Here is a 15,417-nt window from a genome sequence, read left to right on the forward strand (position 1 = left end):
ATAGTCCCCAAATGCACTTGATTTCAGATTTGCTACTCTTTTCCATCATCAGAATTACACATAAAACTCAGAAGACATGTAGGTCCACCAGTTGGTATGGATAGTACATAAACACAAATAATAAACAATTGTAAATGAAATGGCTATATTTGTGTTGTAGACATTGTGACCCCTGATACATCTCTCACTCTATCTTTAGCTCTAACAGTGCACTGTAGGCTTTGCTCTGCAAGAAGCTAATGAGATGTGAAATGTTTCAAAACTGTAAATAGCCGTTTTAAGTGGGTGCGACAACGGAAGACCTTTTCATGAAGAAGCTGACAGAGGTTGACAGTGCAGCACAACCCTCAACACACGCTCACACAATCAGATAGTAGTGTCATTTCCTCTTTTACACGTCCCCTCTCCCCTCTACTGTTTTGTCCTGCATGTGTTATCACTCTACAAGCAACCTCGGTTGCTCTCCTGGCCTACATGACCCCCCTTGAGTCTGTGCTCTTCTTACTCTGAGAAGCAACCTATTGGCAATTGACACCTTAAATCTTCAGAACTTGAATTAGATGTGCTGGAGAGAATTGAGAACTTGCAAAAGCAGAAAACTGCAAGGCAGTTGGTCTTTAGGGAATAGGAGCTATCGCCTCCTATTACCCTAACATTTTTCATGTGCCTAATAGACTTTCCCCACTACAGATGCAAGCTGAACTGAATGGATGCTGCTACTGCAAATTCCACTGCATAAACGTCCAGTCGCATATGTTCACCCACTGGTTCAATACACGGCAGTGTTCAGTTCACATGTAGGGGTTAGGAAATGTTGGCAGGGAGAACAGTAAAAACTTGAAAACCTTCTCTGAATGTCTGGAGAACTGAAAAGGCTATTGAACAGCTTCAGGAAATAAGCAAAAATATAACATCTCTAATGTAGCTTCAGAATTCCAATTTAAGCAATAATTTAACATCAAACAAACACAAACAAAAGGAATTCCACAGATTTTTCACACTTTTTATATAATTAAATTGATAAGATGCAAATAGAGTTACTCAGAATGGTTTGATGTGAAATGAAAACTTGGGCCCAATCCTTTTTCTTATTTTTATCCCTAGCCCTTGTTTTTGAGGGTGATCTTGCCCCTTAGAATTACAAGGAGTAATGGAGAAATCTCCCTCTATGAAATGGGACCCTAAAATAAAAAGAACATTACTTCATTAACAGCTACTAGCGTCGCTCTGCAGGCGACCCTGCCAGTCTGCAGTGACAGCAGAGGGGGGTGAAGTTCAGCTCTTCACTGCTGGGCTTTAGTTACATTTAGGGCATCATATGTGTTTTCAAAGAAGGGAATGCAATAATTTTTTATCACCCAACCCTAATTCTTCAGCGATATGAAGCTGAAGTCAGCTACTCGCCAGCCTCTTGTTTGAATTTTCCCTTTCCACCTTAAATAGAGCAGGGGAAAAAAAAACTAAGTGCATTTTGGAATAAAAAGAGCAATATTATGTTACAACCATGTTAGCCTGCAAACAAAAACAAAAGGCAGGATCTGATAAAGTGCATTATTTATTCCTCCAAGGTCATCTGTGGCTGAGAACTAAGCAGCAGATGGAATGATGGCACCCTCTAGAGGTTATTATAAGGAACATGCACTCTGTTTTTCAGCAGTAAGCCAAGTTTTACATGCTCTTAGAAACTTAATTGGCGCTCATCCCACTGATACACACATTAATGTCAGTGTTAGTGGAGAAAAAAAACATTCCAACGCAAGATTCAAAGTAGTCCTTTAATAAAACCATTATTTATTAGTAGCGTCAGAAACGATATGAGCAAATATACTTTATTATATGACCATCTGATACGTTTCCAATACATGTTAAAATTAGAATTAAGCACTCCTACTATTCCCCATACCCCATACTGCTCCATTAACTGACCGCAAGGGGTGCAGCGCAGTAGTGTTACAGGCCTCACGCTAGAGGAGAAAATAAATGGCTGCGGGAGGGGTGGGGGGTGGGGGGGTGGGGGGAGCTAACACCAAAGGCAGAGAAACAACACAGATAAAACATTAACCAATCCTTCTTCCTATCTCAAAAAATATTATTAACGTATACCAGAAGCAATGTGAATTCATACAAACAAAAACAAACAAATAATAAAATGAAAACCTTCACCGAAGAAAAGACTAATATACAGTCAGTTATCTGAATGTCGTATTCACTGCACCGGCTGACGGGATGGTCACACTTCCCATAGTGAGGAGTAGAATGGCAAGGCCACTGATAATCAGGTCAGAGCAAAGGCAAATGTAAATGCAGTGGGGCAAGAACGCAAAATGAATTAACAGCAGTGTAAGCCATCCTAGATCTGTTACATTCAGTTCTCCACAGCTTGAATTACACTTCACAGGAGTCAAGCGGTGCCTCCTCTATCTTTTGAGCCATTTACTATTACCACAAGTCTACAGCAGTCTTTATCATGACATAAGCTCTAAACTGAAACTGAAACTCCAAACAATGCTAACAAACGCAGAAAGATTCGGTCAGTTCAATTTGAAAGCCAGCAAAATCTAGAACAAACATGCTCTGCTTATGGCAGATTGATAAATAATTACTTGAAGTACAGGACAAACAAGTAACTGAAAAAGTGCTGTCCACAACTCCTCTAGCTGGGTTATTCCAAAGACATTCTGCAAGTCATTCGCACAGGGCAGCTGATAAGCCCCATTCAGCAATTACGTAGAGCGCAGGGTGAATACCGGTCATTCAGAACAGTCCTACCAGTACCGTGGATGTTATCTGACAACAGGTTAAACCAGCCTGTCCTTTTAATCTACCGGAAAAGACTGATGACTCCCTATAAACAGATCCAAGCAACAAGGGTATAGGTTTTTGGTTTGAACTCTTCTGTATATCACATGTCATTCCTCACTGATGGCACTCCTACCTACTTGAAAGTGACGAAGCTAAAAGGTCAAATGACAATGATGTCATGCCACCTGGGTGTGGCAAAGCATTGGCTATACTACACTACAAATACCTAACTTCATCCAACTCTCTGAAAGGCCTTATATGCAAAGTGCTTAAAAAGGGTTTCTCCATTTTTTATATACCAATAGTTTTAGTGAAAAGTCTAAAGAATGGTGTACAAATTTCTGCCAGTATAGTTCACAAACGTTCAAACTCCATCACATCCTTCATTTCCAAGTTATGATTAAAATACTAAACCTCCACCAGAAGTACACCAGAAAGACACCACTGTGTTTTTGAATGAGGTAAGGTTACACAGATGTCTGTAATGATTAGAAATCATTGCTGCAGATGAAGATTTTGGGTAGATATCTGACCAGGGCTCTTTCCATCTCTTGAAGGATCCATAAACAGGATAATACAGCGGGCACAGCGGGCATCTGAGGGTTTAGGTCTTCTTCTTCAGCTCCTCAAAGCGTCGTGATAAGTCGTCAAAGTCAATGTCGTCTGAAGCTGTGGTGTTCCCACCCAAGGAGGAGGCAGGGAGTGTGTCAGGAACAGAGGGGAGCTCGGGAAGTGCATTGTTATCGTAGATTTGAGACGACGGGCCAGGGCCTACAGAGTGAAAGCAGAGTCAACTGGTTGGAAAAACATAAAACCAGAACAACGATCCCATAAGGACAAACTATGATAAGCACATGAGTTGGACATACCTGGGACAACCTGGGGAGAATCAGATGGTTTCACAGCCAAGTCATCAATCTTCAAGAAAAAGCATCAACATTTAGAAATTATGCTATGCATTCATTAGGGCTGGCCTGAACAGCATTTGTTGGTTTTTATGAATAAGTACTCTCATACTTATTCTCATAATCATCCTTAAAAACAATATTTGTTGTTTTAGTATGTCCATTACTGCAGTACAAAATATATCCAATAGGTGGATAAGTGGTGATGTATCAACATTGAAGCGCGTATAAACATCTGCTCTTGCACAATATTTTGCTGTGACAAAATCAGTGGTTGTAGCCTCTTGTTTATATACAGTGTATGAGTCACATATTTAGATTCGAAGTGTGAAACTAAAAAGTGGTTAACTTTTTAAACTAAAAAGTTAACTTCACCCCCATACCAGACTCAGACTCAACAGCATGGGTGCTTCCATCTTCATCCACTTCCAGAACTCAACATTACAAACCAGTTTGAGGCTCTGAGCTCCCTGGTTTTAGCATCACTCTCACCAAGGTGGTTCAAGCGGTATTCTAATAAGGATAACTACACTTACTTATTTTAGATGATTCATCAAACTTATGTCTCTGCAGTATTCTCTTTTCATATCAGAAGATAATTTAAAGCCATTTCTTAAGCATCTTCACTTGCTTAATTGGCCAGCCGCAAAGCACAAAAAAAACAAAGCTTCCGAATACTAAACAGAGAACCAAATGCCCAAGTAATGAACAAACACTTCAGTATACTTACAGGCCAGCCCCACTATTCATACATTACATTACATAATGCTACATTCAGGCAATGGTGTTAGTGTGTTATTTCCCTGTGGAAAAAGCTTCAATATTTTCTCATTTCAGAGAAGACCCATGCTAGATCAGCACAACCCCCAACACATTCCCAGGCACGGGAAAGTAGCTCAGTAAAGATAAATATGCACCCAGCTTTCAAGGCTCATTGGGGAAAAACACCTGAACCTAAATTTAAACTTACATCCTCACGTGCCCACCATGTTCAACTGTGAAACACATTAGGATGTACCCATGTTTCATTTAACCAGGGATTATATAATCTATATAGATTATAATCTATATAATCCCAAGTTTACAAAACTCTAAAACAGAGACATAGAGACATAGACATAGAGACATCTCTAGGGGTTAGTTCATAGCTTGCAACTGCTCACCAAGTAAGAATAAGAATTGATGGAAAGCACTGCCATAAACTCAAGCAGCAGGATGTATGAACTATAATAAACTCCTTCCCTGAAAGGCGAATAGGTCGTCCTGGTCTGTCGGGAAGGATGGGAAGGGGCAGGGACAACTTGCACTTACAGACTCATAAGTGGGGGGGCAACTTGGAAGTTGCGGAGGGGGCCCTCCTCTCACCGGTGGCTGGAAGTTGCCAAAGCCATCATAGGTGCCAGCAGGACCATTAAAAGGCTCCTACAGACAGAAGAGGACAGTTTAGCTAGCATTCATTTCACATTAATGCTGAGTCCACGTTTGCGGGAGACGAACTACAGCAAAGTTTTCAAAAAAGCAGCAAGGGAAAATTCTGCCAATGCAAGCGCCAATTCTCCACGGTCCACAACAGTAAATAAAACGCTCCATCAAGAGTTAAATTTTCCCAACTTTTAACACTAATAATGTAATAAACCAGATGTTGATTTTTAGGAAGTCATGAACGGCAAATGTCTTGTTGTTAAATTCCAGTTTAACTTAGTATTACACAACAATATTAAAGGAGTACAAAGCATTGTCCTGCTTTACTACAACTTAAATAAAGAGTCTTAAAAGCTCTTCTTTGATAATCATCCATTTTCTCTGGCACCACAATCACCATGCCAATGTTTGTGTAGCTTCACGACACCAACAGCTGCACATGCAAATGTGAATTCAGCATTAGGCATTGATAGCATTACATTACTGGATTTTGAATTTAATTCAAATTCATGGCAAATGCAAACCTAAACTATGAGTTTTAACCACAGTGATTCATCTATGATTAGTATAAATGACTGTCTTACAGCTCCTTTAGGTGGAGGGTAGTTGAAGGCTGTAGGCATGGGCATGGGCATAGGCATTGGCATGGGCATGGGCATAGTAGCAGCAGGAGCAGTGAAGCCTCCACCACCTCCACCTCCACCACCAGGCTTCTTGAAGTCACTGTCCACATCTATGAGATCAGCCTCTTCTCCTTGGCACACTTCTGGCTGTATGTACAGTATTAAACAGAAGAGAATGGAATCAATATCTGAACATCTAACTGGATATCTGAAGAACTGAACTGAAATTTGTGAGTCTTACCCGAACCATAGCATCGGGTTCATATGGAACGTTGTAGTTTTTTGCAATCTCAATGAGGTAACGCTCCACCAGGATTTTAGGTGGGGCCTCCACACTCAGTTTGTGCATGAGCTGGGAAAACAATTGAAGTAAAGATTAAGAGCAGAAATGCAAAGATTAAGTCATAACATCTAGTGAAATCAATACAAGCCTGCATCATACTCGGTCATTGACTGTTCCAATTTGATTTGTCCTACAAAGCTTGCCATACTCCTTGCTGTATTTGGCACACAGCTGATCTGAAACCTGTGAGACACAATAGGTGTGATCAAGAAGTGGAAAACAACATTTTATGAAATTACAGAACTCCCACATTCTTTGCACAAATAAATACATATTCACAATTTTGAGTTCTGAGACTTCTGACTGCAGTCGTGGAGCAGCCCAGATGAGCGTGGACACTGCCTCTTGAAGGCCGGGATCAAGCTCTCTGTGGAGGAGAAAAAAAAACATTTCAGAGAATGAACCCAACACTGGTAAGAGGATCATGAAGGTACTGTTCTCTACACGGTAGTTTAGGTAACTCACTTCATAGAATGGATTAGGCCAAAGCGTGCCAGCAGCAGATCACAGTATAACTCGAGGATCTCCATTGCCTCCACCAGATAATCTTCTCTGATGATATGCTCCACTCTGATCCGTGCTCGCTCATCTTTCCCTGCTGACAAGTAATCAGCAATCTCCTTACGTGCCTTCTGGGCCAATTCAGCTGACAAAGAAAAGACACAATGGGAGTTAATATTTGTAGTCTTAAAATGTGCATATTCAGACACACAGGAGAGAAATTACTCACTTTTCTTCTTCTCAAGGAGTTTGAGGCGATTTATGACAAGCCTGAGATTGACACGCAGCCTCTCTGCCTTAAATCCACCACCAAGCATGATGGACAGACCTCTGTGGACAACAGACAGCTTACTCAGTCGTGCATGGATTTGAGAAGATAGCCTAACAGCTAGAAATGAATGTTTCAGCAGTGGCCATTATGACAGCAGTTTTTTTGGGTGCTCTACATAAAACAGGTGGTCTTTCAATGGTTGTTTAGTAAAGGGAATCGTCCTATTCAGGTACACTTCATGCTTAAATGCTCCTATGGATGGTGAAATGGTCATTCTGATTGAATATAAGAATGTGTTGTATATGGTTCTATATAGAACCTCTTGTAAAATGGTTCTATAAAGCACCAAAAGGGTTCTTTAACTATGACCATCATAGCAATAGCAAGATCTTTTTTGGTGGTACACAGTTCTGCATTCAAAATATGTTATATATTCCTTTAAATTTACATTACACCCTCCATCAAGCTGAAGAACCATTTTACCATCCAAATAAAGATTGAGGTAAAACTGTTTATATACAGAACTGATGGTTCTACACAGGACCATTCCATTTACTGAAGAACCCTTGGAGAACCATCATTTTTTATGTGTATAACACAACCATAAACCATAACCATAAACCCCTGGGCATTTGTAGCTATCAGGAAAAGGACTGTACACCAACATCAGTCATTCAGCCAGCTTTTTCCCACTATTTCCAGCTAAGCAGATATAAGTGTAACCTGCTGCCCAAACATGAGCAAGAAAGAACTGAAGCACCTACTTGAAAGACTAACAGCAACGAAAAGTGAGGTTTCCATGAAGCCAATTAGCTAGCAAGACAGCTATGCTAGCTACGTCACCCATTTAAAGGTGGCTGAACAAATTAACTCCGTCAACAAATTCGCAAATATATACATACTAATCACTATACCGTTGATAAAATGGAACGAAAGCTGAGAAGTTTCATGTAAAACCTTGCGGAAACGAGCAAATAAACATCCAGTCACCACATCCAGGAAGCGCTACTGCTAACCGGCTAGCTAGGCAGCTAACGTCACAGCAGAAAGTAAACAAAGAAGGAAGAACACACAAAAGCGAGCTGAGCATCTGTTCATAGTGTCAATGACTGATTCATAAATATACAGTAAATGTTAGTCACCCGTCGACTCTGTCTGTAAACCAGGGAGCTCTGCTTTTTGTCGTGGCTCTTGATGAAGGGAAGCTTTTCCTTGTTTGCGTTCAGTTCCGCACTGAGAGCAGCTTCACCCGTGACGCGCTACATCACATGAGAGTCTTTATGGAGACGTTTAGTCAGCGGGAAACTCCCCGAAACCAGCCCGGTTTGTCGATCCATCTCACCATTTTATTCCGTTTAACTCCAAATATACCTGAAGCCTCAGAATATAGAGCATTTTACCTGGCCTCAGGCGTGTCAGGATTTGGACCGCAACTAAAAGGTGGACTGGCTGGTTTGGGTCTGGATTGGATTGAACCAAACTTTCCTACCTGACACTTTCCATAAATAGAGTTCACTTCATGGCCCATTAAGTTTTTAAAAGAAATACACTGACCGTAGTTGTTTTTTTATTCCTGTAAAAAGTGAAAGGATCTTTAACTTAAAATCAAACGATTAAAATGAACATTTAAACACTTCAAATGTCTGTGTCCATCTTTAAAATAGTGATTTTGGGCCGTTCCACCTGACATTGAACTGCTCTACACTGATGTGGTGTAGAGACCTTGTGGTGTGTTAGTGTGTGCTGGTACGAGTGGATCAGACACAGCAGTGCTGCTGGAGTTTTTAAACAACTCAGTGTCACTTCTGGACTGAGAATAGTCCACCAACCAAAAATATCCTTCAGCAGCGCCCTGTGGGCAGCATCCTGTGACCACTTGTGAAGAACTAGAGGATGACCAACACAAACTGTGCAGCAGCAGATGAGCTACCATCTCTGAGTTTACATCTTCAATGTGGACTGACAAGGTAGGAGTGTCTAATAGAGTGGACAGTGAGTGGACAGTGTTTAAAAACTCTAGCAGCACTGCTGTGTAAAAAAATGTGCACCCTGTCGAGCTAGCCACTCCTGAATTTTAGCTTATTAGCTTGTTTCAGGCTACATTTGCAACCCCCTTAGTCCTTTTTAACCTTCAGTTACTTTAAATGAAAATGGCTTAAAACATTTTAATAAAAGCATTTTAATTGAAACAATTTTTCAGGTTTCGTGTCTGCTCTGGGCTCTAATTTTATGTTTTTTACTGCATTAATATCAGGTTAATGGGGAATTTGATCTCAGTGTTGTCCTATTACTCGCTTCAACCCTATTACTAAGTCATTCATGGTGAAAACAGCTCATTTATTATCTGATTTGACAGTCTGTGGTGGAAAAAGAACATTTTCTGTATGTTAAGCACTTACTTTGATTAATACTTTGTCAAAAAAAACCCTAAAGGAAATAAGTTATAAAGAGTTTCAAACCAAAACATGAACTCTGTTCATGGAAAGTGCCACCAGCTCTAAATCCCCAATGAAGGGATGATGAATATTAGACCAATAAAAACACACAGATCAACCATAACATTAACACAGCCACATGGTGTGCTGCCACGAGTGGATCAGACACAGCAGTGCTGCTGGAGTTGTGTCTACTCACTGTCCATTAGACAAACCAATTTATTAGACAAATCAATCTTGTTGGTCCACCTTTTAGATCTAAAGGCAGAGACAGTAGCTCATCTGTTGCTGCACAGTTTTTGTTGGTCATCCTCTAAATCCTTTGTCAGTGGTCACAGGACGCTGTTGGCTGGATATTGTTGGTTGGTCACTATTCTCAGTCCAACAGTGACACTGAGGTGTTTAAAACACTGAGCTGTTAATTAATTAACTCTGTTCTTCCTTTAGAATTAGACAAGTTGTTTTTATTGCTGTGCTTTTGAGAATGAATGGCCAGAGCTGTAGGCTGAATATGTGGATGTATATAAATGTGTTTAAAAGCAGCTGATCTTGCAGTGTTGTTTCCATATATGGGTTATATATACATGCAAACAGAGTGCCAAGCTATTTGACTGCTAATTGGTGCCCCCTTGTGGAACAATCTTAGCCTGCTAAACATGAGTGAATGAGAGTGTCACTTCTATGAGGTACTTGAAATCCAATAAAACCATGTCTGACTCAGCAATATTTAAATCAGCTAATCTCAACAGCAGAAATTTTGTTCTATGTAAGATGGCTGTGGGTAGATTAAACATGTTTTTCTGATTAAAACATGATAGAAAAGTTACATATTTTATGTTCAAAAATGCCAAAAGAGCAGTCTGTTTTGATTTATTTCCTGTTGTACAACTGCTCAGTGCTGTGTCCTGTAACTGGGGTTTGACTCGTACTGTTTACTTACACAGTTTAGGCCATAACTCTCAAACCACATTTATTCTTGTATTTGGTACCTGCTATGGAAGAGTAATACAAGGCTTCAGGCAAAACCTTTTTATGCTGTGTAAACTTGGCTTCCAGCTGTGAGAACTGAAGTCATTCGTTTAAAAAATGGATGTGAAATCAAGCTTCTGGATTTGTGCAGCAGATTTGTGTTGAAGGATAATTTTACCAATTTTCAAAAATCATTAAGAGCGATTTGATATGAAATGCTTCATTCTAGAAAAACTTGTAGATTTTTCACAATGGTGGTGATAGGAACCAGATGTTCAAAGTGTTTAATGCCTCTAAAAGCCAAATCACATTACACGACCTGATTATGCAGAAATTCTGAAAAAAAACACAGTTTAGTTCACTTTTAATGCACAAATGTGTGGGAGAATTCATCATCACATCAATGAATCATTGTTCAACACACACTCTCATGTTTCTTACTGAATTTGTAATACATTTGTCATTTTAAGTGTCAAAAAAACCAGTCCACTAAAGAAGAGACAGCCATTTGGGATCCCATCTGCAGTGCTTTGCTCCAGACAACATCATCCCCAACAGGCATTTCCAGATGGATCCATATTTAGCCAACAGACTTCACTGTGAGATAACACTGACATTTTATTCAAATGAAGAGCAGAGAAGAGCAGAGACAGAAAGGTCTGTATTGTTGTACTGAATTTGTAGGATAATAAAAAACAGAGCACAACAATATCAGCAAAAAATATGACTAACCTCAATTTATGTAGCTTTCCATGTGGAGCGTTTGAGTGGGATTTACACTGACTTAAATTTCTGCATAATTCAATCATTGAGATGTAAACAATGTCATTTGGAGTGGTTGGACATCAAATGGTTTGTTGTAGAGAAACTTACTGATTGATTTTCTACTGATGGTGGTGATAAGAACCAGCGGCCAGAATGTCGACAACAAAAATACATCCATGTTCTTCACTGTAATGAACAACCAGTTAGCCTACACATGTCTTCTGAATTTTTATATGTAGTGATGATGATGATGGTGAAACAGTGGCAAATCTGAAAATCTGAGGTTTTTTTGGGTATTGTTTCACCTTACAACATTCTGCATGTATCTTTCCACCATAAATACATTTAGAAAGTACATTTAAGGCCAATATTTGGTCATAAAATTATTGTAAAATAATATCTCAAGCTTGAAGCAGTGTATTCATAACCTCTTTATGTAATATCTTTCTGTAAGGGAGGTTTTAAAGGCATTAAACACTTCAGACATCTGGGCCCTATCACCACCACTGTGAAGAATTCATACAGAAGTTTCTCTGGAATGGAGCATTTCACACCAAACCGCTGGGAATGACTTTGTTTACATCTCAAAGATGTGAATTAAAGTAATAATGTTAAAATAAACCTTATGTTTTCATAAAACAGTCTTCATATTACTGGGAAGCACACTGAAAAGAAAATAAGTGACCACATGCATCCCACTGGCCTGCCTGCAGCATGACCATGACCACTAAACTCTAAAACACTAAAAGTGAAGAAGCAGAAGTTCGAACAGGCATGAAGGTGAAATAATGTTTGGAAGGTAAATGTCAAACATGCAGGTTTTAGAAAAAGAACAGTAAGATATGAAGACTGATCACTGACCGCTACATAAAAATAAAAACAAGGGGATCTCGGACCGGCTCCTGGTGTGTTTGGTGTACAGGAGCGCCACAAGGGGGTGCCAGTCGGCACCACAAACAGCAGCACCTACCCATTTTACAGTAATACAGATCACATTAAAGGTGCAGTGTCCAGGGTAACACCCTGTTGCTGCACCCTCACCTACCCTGCCTACCATTCTATCTTTCTTCCACAACATCTTACTTTTAATGTTAATGTGTTTTGATAACTAAAAGGAGAGAACCATAAGGACACACAGACACGGCAGCACTCTGAAACAGTTCGGCATCCCTCCACTCCACCGTCCACAAACTTGAGTGACCGCGTGCGAGCAGCGGGACGACAGCACCGGCGTCTCAGTTTACTATAATTCCCTGTGTCCATGGACCCCTGGATCTGCTGCCTTTATCTAGGGGGGGGACATTACCTACCAAAAGCTAAACTGAACAAGTGAGTTTTCAGCCTAGTCTTAAAGATTGAGACTGTGTCTGAGTCCCGAACAGTTTCTGGAAGATCATTCCAGAGTTTGGGGGCTTTATAAGAAAAAGCTCTTCCCCCAGATGAAACCTTCTGAATTCTAGGAACTATTAATAAGCCAGCGCTCTGGGATCTGAGTGGTCGTGATGGCTCATAATGAGAAATAAGGTCTTGCAGGTATTCAGGAGCAAGACCATGTAGGGCTTTATAAGTCAGTAAAAGGATTTTATAATCAATACGGAATTTAATAGGTAGCCAGTGAAGTGATGATAGCACTGGACTAATATGCTCAAATTTTCTAGTTTTAGTGAGGACCCTGGCTGCAGCATTTTGGACTAGTTGGAGTTTGTTTAAATTCCTGCTCGTACATCCTGACAGTAGGCCGTTACAGTAGTCTAGCCTAGAAGTAATAAAAGCGTGTACTAGTGTTTCTGCATCACGCAGGGATAGGGCATTTCTGATCTTGGCAATGTTGCGAAGATGTAGAAAAGCTGTCCTAGTGATGCTGCCTATGTGTTGATCGAATGATAAATCTGAATCTATTATAACGCCGAGATTTTTTGCTGCTAATCCAGGTGCGGCTGGAAAGTCGGCGAGATTTAGGATTAAATCTGGTGATTTACTTCTTGCTAATTTTGGACCCAGAAGGAGAACCTCTGTTTTGTTACTGTTTAATAGGAGGAAGTTGCGTGACATCCAGCCTTTCACGTCTTTTACACAGTCCTCCATTTTCTTTAACCTGTGTTGGTCATCAGGCTTGGCTGATATGTACAGTTGAGTATCGTCTGCATAACAATGAAAGTTTACGCCATGATTACTTATAACTGTGCCTAACGGTAACATGTATAGTGTAAATAGTAATGGTCCTAATAGAGACCCCTGCGGAATTCCAAATCTCACTTTTGAATAAGTGGAAGATAAATTGTTTACCCTAACGAACTGATAACGTTCTGATAGGTAAGATCTGAACCATGATAGGGCCGTCCCTGTGACTCCAACCATGTTTTCTAACCTTTCTAGGAGAATATTGTGGTCTATTGTATCAAAAGCCGCGCTAAGGTCAAGTAGCACTAAGAGAGATATGTAACCTTGATCAGAGGCAAGAAGAAGATCATTAGTTATCTTAACTAGAGCCGTCTCAGTGCTATGGTGTGGCCTGAATCCAGACTGAAATTTTTCATATATATGGTTCTTGTGTAGATATGAACTAAGTTGTTGGGCCACAGCTTTTTCTAAGATCTTAGATATAAACGGTAAGTTAGAAACAGGCCTGTAATTGGACAAAACGGTGACATCAAGATTTGGTTTCTTGATCAGAGGTTTGATAACAGCAAGTTTAAAAGTTTGGGTACATGGCCCAGACTAAGGGATGAGTTTACAATAGTTGAGATAGGGTTTATAATAACTGGCAGTAATTCTTTGAGTAATTTTGATGGAATTGCATCGAGTGTGCAGGTTGTGCAATTTGCAGAAGAGATCATTTTCTCTAGCTCCAGCTGTGGGAGTGGGTAAAAGGTTTCCAGACTCTTTTCTACAGCTGTGTTTTGTAAGTTCACTTTTGTAAGTGAAAAGTGAAGTGTAAGTGAAGTGTAAGTTCACTTTTGTAAGTGAAAGGAAGATTTGCATTGTAATTTTGAGTCTTATTTATAGTTCGAGAAGTTGTGAGTAGTTTAAAGATCTGCATGTGTTTTCTCTCTCTGCAGGTTCCCACTAGATGTATATGGTCTCACTGCATGGTGTTAGGTCTGCTGTAAGTATTCAAAAGGATTTTTTAAACCTTGACCTGACCTATAGTGTAATATTTCTGTAATATGACTTGGGTCAATTCTGTGTACTCTAGTACTTTCCATATGGGACAGTTTTACTATGTCATTTAAGGTTATAAGTTGTTTGGAGGTACAGATTTATTATCCTGTTGTTCGATCTCTGTTTTTTATATAAAGTGTCTGTGAAACTACAGGTTCTTATTATGCACTACACACTGTTTAATTTTTAATGTTTTTTCTTTATAATCTGTTTAAGCCCTTGTCTCGAGGGCAAGCTGAATAAATATTGGTTTTAGAAAATGAGTTAACTGTGTTAACTCAGTAAAGTAATAATATAGAATATATTCCTTAAGAATATATTTGTGACACCTGGGTGTATGTATTATGTATCTGTGAGGCCTGTGGTACGTTTCTGTGATGTCTTCTCTCCGTGGACACCATGGAGCTTGGAGAATGTTTCTTTGAGAAGGTTGTTGTGACTGGAATACAGATTTGCTTATGACAGTCTACAGACTATCATACCAGACATGGTGGCTCAGCCTGTGATTTTGGAACTCCAGTGTTTCCATCATGCCCGTCCAGGGTGTTTCCTGCCTTCTGCCCAGTGACCGCTGGGATAGGCTCCAGCTCCCCCCACGACCCAGAAGGATACACAGTTTCAGAACGTGTGTGTGTGTGTTTCCATCATTGGGGGACTGGGCCTGACTGAGAGTGACCACAACAGACACTATCTTTGGTGATGCCTAACCAATGACATTGTGTTTAGCTGTGTTTGCAAATCAATCTAAGTCTTTACAAGTCCAATTCAAGAACCAGCACAACTTTAATCCAGTTCTTTTCGTGTGAGGTTTATGCAAACCTGTTGAGATGATTAAACATATTGAGGCCCCAGAATGTAACTGCCACATCATTTAAGGTGAAGCAGAAAATTTGAATAAGAAGCTGTCGAACAAGAAGCTTTCAGCTTTGTGGAAAGTGAACAAACGGTGTTTTAATCACTTTTTCTTATTGTCATTGCCTTTAAAATGATTTGTAAAGACTTTGACACTTCACTGTACACCTTTTAAATCTTTGAGGTTTTTTTCCCCAGCCCCCTTTTCTCTTTCCATTTTCATCCAAACAAGTCTGGTGTCAAAAATGTTGGCACCTCTGCAGTTATAATATTTTCATGTGTTATTTATATTTGTAAACTATAATTAGTCGGTATTCTGTTTGTCTGTAAGTCTATATTTAAGTGAATATTTTATATTGCATGTGTT

The 15,417-nt window shown here is 39.8% G+C and overlaps 1 protein-coding gene across 2 annotated transcripts; it reads right to left on the reverse strand.

Annotated features, from left to right (window-relative positions):
* Nucleotides 1-1,761: 1,761 nt before the first annotated feature.
* On the reverse strand, nucleotides 1,762-8,247 carry ist1 (IST1 factor associated with ESCRT-III). Of its 2 annotated transcripts, none has more exons than XM_017712041.2 (10): nucleotides 8,010-8,247; nucleotides 6,826-6,926; nucleotides 6,561-6,741; nucleotides 6,375-6,462; nucleotides 6,195-6,278; nucleotides 5,994-6,104; nucleotides 5,714-5,899; nucleotides 5,019-5,129; nucleotides 3,672-3,681; nucleotides 1,762-3,573 (listed from the first exon to the last, which is right to left on the reverse strand). In XM_017712041.2, exons 2-10 carry the CDS (start codon nucleotides 6,911-6,913, stop codon nucleotides 3,407-3,409), a joined length of 1,026 nt encoding a protein of 341 aa, XP_017567530.1. In that variant the 5' UTR covers nucleotides 6,914-6,926; nucleotides 8,010-8,247; the 3' UTR covers nucleotides 1,762-3,406. The 2 variants fall into 2 exon arrangements, with proteins under 2 accessions (XP_017567530.1, XP_017567529.1); XM_017712040.2 differs by having other exon boundaries at nucleotides 3,672-3,720.
* Between the last annotated feature and the right edge of the window lie 7,170 nt (nucleotides 8,248-15,417).

Source organism: Pygocentrus nattereri, chromosome 15 (genome assembly GCF_015220715.1).
Source record: "Pygocentrus nattereri isolate fPygNat1 chromosome 15, fPygNat1.pri, whole genome shotgun sequence".
NCBI lineage: Eukaryota > Metazoa > Chordata > Actinopteri > Characiformes > Serrasalmidae > Pygocentrus > Pygocentrus nattereri.

What these genes read in the sequence shown, in the direction of transcription:
- ist1 (XM_017712040.2), bottom strand. Translation starts at nt 6,913, where the DNA reads ATGCTTGGTGGTGGATTTAAGGCAGAGAGGCTGCGTGTCAATCTCAGG. An exon ending in GGCCTAATCCATTCTATGAA is followed by an intron (nt 6,463 to 6,560) that starts GTGAGTTACCTA and finishes TCTCCTCCACAG; the next exon opens with AGAGCTTGATCCCGGCCTTC. An exon ending in TTCTCCCCAGGTTGTCCCAG is followed by an intron (nt 3,574 to 3,671) that starts GTATGTCCAACT and finishes TTCACTCTGTAG; the next exon opens with GCCCTGGCCCGTCGTCTCAA.